The following is a 5,998-nucleotide window of genomic DNA, read 5'->3' as shown; positions in this document are numbered from 1 at the left end:
TGAAAGTGATTTCGAACCAGTTCGCAAATTATGCCGAACACTCTAATATAGTGACGATAATTCTAAAGAAAAATATGTGAAGAAAGATTAACTTTCATAAAAAAAATTTGTATTTTTTTTTGTAAAATTTTTCCGTATAAATTTAGAAGGAATATGTTATGATTATATTTTTTCTGAAATTAAATAAACTTGTCTATGATTGTTATCGTTTTTATAAAATTATGAATAAACATTTTAAAAAGATTATAGTAAGACTAATTATTTTTCTGAAATTTAATAAACCCTTTTTTATGCGATTTTCGGTATATTGTAATTCATTGATTTAGTTTTATGCGGTTTTAAAAAAATTATGGAACGTATCCTTTATTTTTTAGTGTGTCTAGTCCTTTTTTGTGCGATTTATTTTTATGCGTTTTCCTGTGGAACGTATCTACCGCATAAAAAGAGAAGCAAGTGTACTTAAATATTTGAAGTAGTACTATTATCAATGTAAATATTATAATACTAAAATAAACTTAAACTAAATTTAGATTCTCTATAATCCTTATATAAATTGCAACAATTACTTTTGATGATTCACAATCAAATTATTACGAAATACGTGATTCGTTCCGGCAAATTAGAAACTAAATTCGTAAAGTACACGATCCCAGTTTAAATGATACAGAACCAATTAATTCATACGTGGCGCCCATTTTCCACCTTAATAAAACTCCTTTAAAATGTCAAAAGTTGACATTTTAAAGTTTCATAAAATGAAAGGGCGCTTATAATACAATTGCTGCAATAAAAAGGAAACATAATAATTGCATAACAAAAAAATCAGTTATTTAGATTTTAAATTGTCGACATTTTTTTTTGGTGAATGAAATGAATAAAAATTTGGGAGTATATAATAAGCGATGTTCCTGACATCAAGAAAATAAATATAGTTTAAATACAGATGCGCACTCTAAATACTGCGTATGATTCAGTGAGCATTGGGCAATGTGAAGACGTTAAGAAACGGAGATCGAAGAAAAATATAGTTAGTGATTCATAGATTTTTTTATTTGCTTTACAAAGAAATAGAAACTTACATAACGCAAAATATTTGCGTTTTTTTACCAATTTATAGTTATAAAAATAATATTTTGATTAAATTGATTTAAGCCGAATTAGGACACTACAAATTTACTATGAAAATGCACTTACAATTTCTGATTCAATTCTTTTCCAGACACTTATAAAACTTAAACTTAATAACATAATTTCTCTTACTGAATGTTATACAAAATCTGTAATTTTATAGTATTTGCATTTTGTATTTTTTGTAAGTTTTGTAAGTTGCTCATAATACACTTCCAATTGTGCAAAAATAGTGATAAATCAAAACAAATTATTAGTAAATTATTAACTTTACTTGAAGCAAATATATTTTTTTGTTTCCACTTTAAATCCTCTTCCAATGTCTTTGAAAAATTGATGAAAAAAAAATGAACGATTTCTCGCAGCGAATACGTCTATAAATACTATTGATTACATTGCCCGTTCGTTTTATCCTCTTTTTTTCTGTCTACTTCTTCAAATGATTTGTAACTGTTACGAGCGGAAATCCATGGGGCCTCAGTTCGTATTTTCGTGACGTGCGTGCATTCAAAATTTGTTATGCGTAGGGGACGACCTTCTACAGCTTCTGTAGTTTTGATATACATCCCATACGACCACGCGTCATCCACACTCACATGCCACACATATGCTGTTGTTATGGTTACTTCTACTACACATACTCGAGAAAGAAAGACCTGTTACACTCATCACCAAGAACGTTCAATAAATATGATGTGTTTGTTTGTGTTTTTTTTTAATTGTTGTTTAAAAATAAACACTCTTACATCGGTTCTAATATATAATAATATTTGTAACACATATTTTGATGAAATATCATTTGCATTTGGAGTTAAAGAATGTAATGATTTCAAAACTAATGTATGTAATTTTATATTATATAAAACGTTCAATTTTATTGTTGATTTGTAGAGTAAATTCTTTAGGATTGAGATGTTTATTCTTTAAATATTCTGGATGTGAATTTCTTGAAGGGCGTACGAGCAGAGACACCGAGCGATAAAGCTCGGAAAGCTCGCCCGGAATGCGATCCACGATGTTCCTCGATCTGCTGGAATCCTGGTGGATCGCGGGCCTTATTTTGCAAGATCCGCTTTTAATCCTTCAGTTTTATATAACCCATCATCATCATCGTCGTCGTCGGAACGATCCCTCTCAGCGGTTACGCTAAAAGAAAACAGCCGTTGTTAAAAACGGGGGCGCTTGTCGTGTCGATCGAATCAATGTGGATGGATGGATGATGATGGTGGGAAGAAGGAAACATAACGGAGGCGTGGGAGTGTTTCAACGAATTTCGTTCCATGGTGATCAGGAAAACAGGAGAAGCCTGGAGTAACTAATACAGGAGAGATACACACACACATTGACGAAAGAGAATTGAAGAAAAAAGAAAAAGGATAAGCAGGTAGAAAGAAGCGAGCGGAGAGCGTCAGCTGTCAGTGAAACATGACTGACAGAAGTTGCGGAGATCGTCGGATTCGTTGATCAGGAGGGCAGGAAGACACGGAGGCGACGGTCGACGGTCGAGTTTCTCGCCCGCCTTTTGCGTAATTTATGCAGAATTTGCAGAAAATTAAGCAGGATACCTAATAAAAGAGCAGAATTGCGAGGAGGATGCGAGTTGTGTGGGATGATGATGGCACGACTGGAATTCCAAGCTCGAGATTCTAGAGCGAAAGGGGTAAGACGGAACCGAATTCTAAGCATTCGGAGAGCAGGTTTCGAGAGAGGTCGACGATTTTAAAGGAACGCACCGTTCTTACGTGCATTTCGAACGCAAACGAAGATAGTTTGAAAAGTTCTATATCAGCAGTCTCAAGACAATTAGTTTTAAATTTGTCAATAAACAATTTAATAGTTAAGCAATTTTTAAAGAATTATTCTTGTAAATTTATATCGTTTAAATACAAAATGAAAAAGTCAAAGAATTTAATATTTCATTATTGTGTTATATTTATCAAATAATTAAAATAAATAACAAGAAGTTATTGTTTTTATTGAAATCATTAACCCATTTTTAATGTAACATTTGCTAGGACTATAAAAACTTTATTTCTTGTTTCTCTCTATAAAGCTCCGAATTATTATGTTATTTCTTTCATTTATTTTCCTAAATATTGTTGATATTAAAGTCTGAATGGTTTTAAATAAAATTGTGAAAGGTTTTAGTAAAAATAATAATTTTAGAAGGTTGTAAATCAATAGAAAATTATTTAATTTGCTCGTGATATTTATTGTGATATAATTAGCGTTGAACCTTTACGTTTGTTAACAATTAAATTGCAGCATGAACATGTCTTCTGATGCCATCTCTAACACCATTGCCTAATCCTTCGTCGACTTGCAAGAGGTTGGAAATCAATCTTTCTTGTATGAATTGAGTTGCGTTCTTCAGATCAAAAGCGATGTTATCTATAAGTCGTTGTCGTTCCTGCGGCGGTAAAACCCTCTGGTAAAGAATCCTTCCCTGGGTGAAGTTATCCTCGAGGAGGCTAGTATCGATGCGAACGGTATTCCCTACCAAAGAGAAACTGGGACTCAACTCCTTGGCGATGATGCTCGGTTCTGGACCGTGGAAACTGTTCGGATGGTAGTTCGGAGCACCGCCCTGACTCTCCAGTGTGAATTTACCAGCTCTGTTGAAGTTCTTCGCCTTCGATGGAGAGTTGACCGGAAGCTGTTCGTGGTTCACGCCGATGCGATACCTCTGCGTATCGTTGTACGCGAAAAGTCTTCCTTGCAGCATCCTATCCGGAGATACGTCGATTCCTGGTATCAAATTTGCAGGGCTGAAACCCAACTGCTCGACTTCGGCAAAATAATTGCTCGGATTCTTATTCAAAACCAATCTTCCGACTGGTATCAAAGGGAAATCGGCGTGAGGCCAGGTCTTTGTAACATCGAAAGGATTGAAGCTCAACTTATCCACTTGCTTCGGATTCAAGATCTGCACGTAAAAAGTCCAACTGGGGGATCGTCCTTCAGCGATGGCGTTGTACAAATCGCGGAGAGAGTAATCCGGATCAGCTCCGGCTATTATCCTAGCCTGATCCGAAAATATGTTTCTTATCCCCTGATCCGTCTTGTAGTGGAATTTGCAATAGTTAAAATCACCTTTCGCGTTGACAAAGCTGAAAGTGTTGGAGCCGTAACCGTGCATGTAACGATATCCATCAGGTATACCACGATCCGAATACAAGACGAGCATCTGGTGCATGGTTTCCGGACGCAATGAGAAGAAATCCCAATACATATCCCAATCCCTAAGATTCGTAACTGGATTACGCTTCAATATATGTATGAAGCTTGGGAAAAGGATCGTATCTCTAATGAAGAAGATTGGAGTGTTATTTCCGACAATATCCCAGATTCCATCTTCGGTGTAGAATTTTACAGCGAATCCTCTAGGGTCTCGGACCGTGTCTGCAGAGCCCATCTCGTTGGTCACTTGAGAGAAGCGTACAGCAATTGGGGTTCGTTTGCCGATGGTGTCGAAGACTTTGGCCGCTGAAAACTCGGTTATGTCGTTGGTAACTTCGAAATACCCGAAAGCTCCGGCGCCTTTAGCATGGACAACTCTCTCCGGGATGCGTTCACGATTGAAATGAGCCACCTCGTCGATGTTAACGATGTCTTGAAGAAGGATCGGACCATCTTTACCAACAGTTAAACTGGCATCTTTTCCTGGTATTGGATTACCAGATCCAGTAGTTGCAACTTCTTTAACATTCTAAAAACCAAAAACAAGAAATATTCATTTTTCCAAAGCAGAAAACCAATGTCGAATTAATAATAAATAATAAATTTATTAATTTGTATATAATTTAAGTAATAATGAAGTGTGTAATTAATTACCTTCTGTTTTGTGGCGTAAAACAGGAGCTGGTTAGCACTGGGTGGTCTTTGTTCGGTGGACATTCTTGCAGAATTGTTAACAGTTGCAATTGCATTTTAGTATTTATACTATCTGCACGCCGGAAACCGAAACCGGATAGATAATTGTATTTTAAAAAGTTGCAAGTGCAGTAGGAAATAATAAGTCGCCACATTTATCTTTGCTTTCGGGTTGTTCCTCTCTTCCTCTTCTTCTTCACTATTTACATCTGAAAGTCTGCAATTTTGTCTCTGAAGACAGACAATTTCTATATAAATATTTAAAAGTATAATGTTTGCAAAAATAATCAATATATTATTGAATTTAAATTTTAGGGATTAAGTAATAATTTAAAACATTATTCAATTTTTTATAGAGTTTGGTTAACAGATCAACCCATGTCAAAATTCAAGTTATTACGTCATTTATAATAATCACTAAACATATAAACTCGATAATTTTCTATAATTCGAATCATTAGCTTCACATTTGAAGTATTATAGAAAATCATCAATAAAGTCTGTCAAAGTAAAACATGTAATAATGAAAATTTTAAATTTGTTATTGAATAAATGGTAAAATAACTATAATCCATATTCAAAAATATCTTCTATTTCAGCTATTAATAAGTAACTAAATATTATTGTTATGTGCATTTGTATGTAACATTTTGTTGTATACTGCATTCGATCTTTTGGGAACTTCTGAATCGCGGTCAATACTTGTGTGCGTGTGACCATCCTTCTCCTTCCCCTCCTCTTCCTCTTCAGTATACAGCATACACAGTTTTGTTTACACATGGACTTCCACGAAGACATGTTTTCCTGGTTGGTTGTTGACGTCCTTTCGAGCCTGTGCCGCCCCTAGGAGCGATTGACCTCGCTTGGGGTACATTGAACCAATACAAAAGGCCATGAAACAAACAAACGCTTTGCTTCGCCCACCTCCACAATGGCAGTTGTTTTCCCATTGGTAATCGCACGACCGCAAAAGAACAATAAACTTTAAAACATTATA

General features: G+C 35.0%; 2 protein-coding genes across 2 annotated transcripts in view; one reads left to right on the top strand and one right to left on the bottom strand.

The window, feature by feature from the left end:
- LOC108566977 (xaa-Pro aminopeptidase 1-like) overlaps nucleotides 1-5,998 on the top strand; it is a 12,041-nt gene that overhangs the window by 2,090 nt on the left and 3,953 nt on the right. The window lies entirely within an intron of this gene.
- LOC108566950 (catalase-like) lies at nucleotides 3,364-5,025 on the bottom strand. The gene is made up of 2 exons (XM_017927104.1): nucleotides 4,963-5,025; nucleotides 3,364-4,837 (listed from the first exon to the last, which is right to left on the bottom strand). The coding sequence occupies exons 1-2, from the start codon at nucleotides 5,023-5,025 to the stop codon at nucleotides 3,383-3,385; spliced, it is 1,518 nt and encodes a 505-aa protein (XP_017782593.1). The 3' UTR covers nucleotides 3,364-3,382.

This window comes from Nicrophorus vespilloides, unplaced genomic scaffold (genome assembly GCF_001412225.1).
Source record: "Nicrophorus vespilloides isolate i.1.1-1 unplaced genomic scaffold, Nicve_v1.0, whole genome shotgun sequence".
NCBI lineage: Eukaryota > Metazoa > Arthropoda > Insecta > Coleoptera > Silphidae > Nicrophorus > Nicrophorus vespilloides.
Note: the sequence above shows the minus strand (reverse complement) of the source record. Positions and strands in the feature narration are given on the sequence as shown.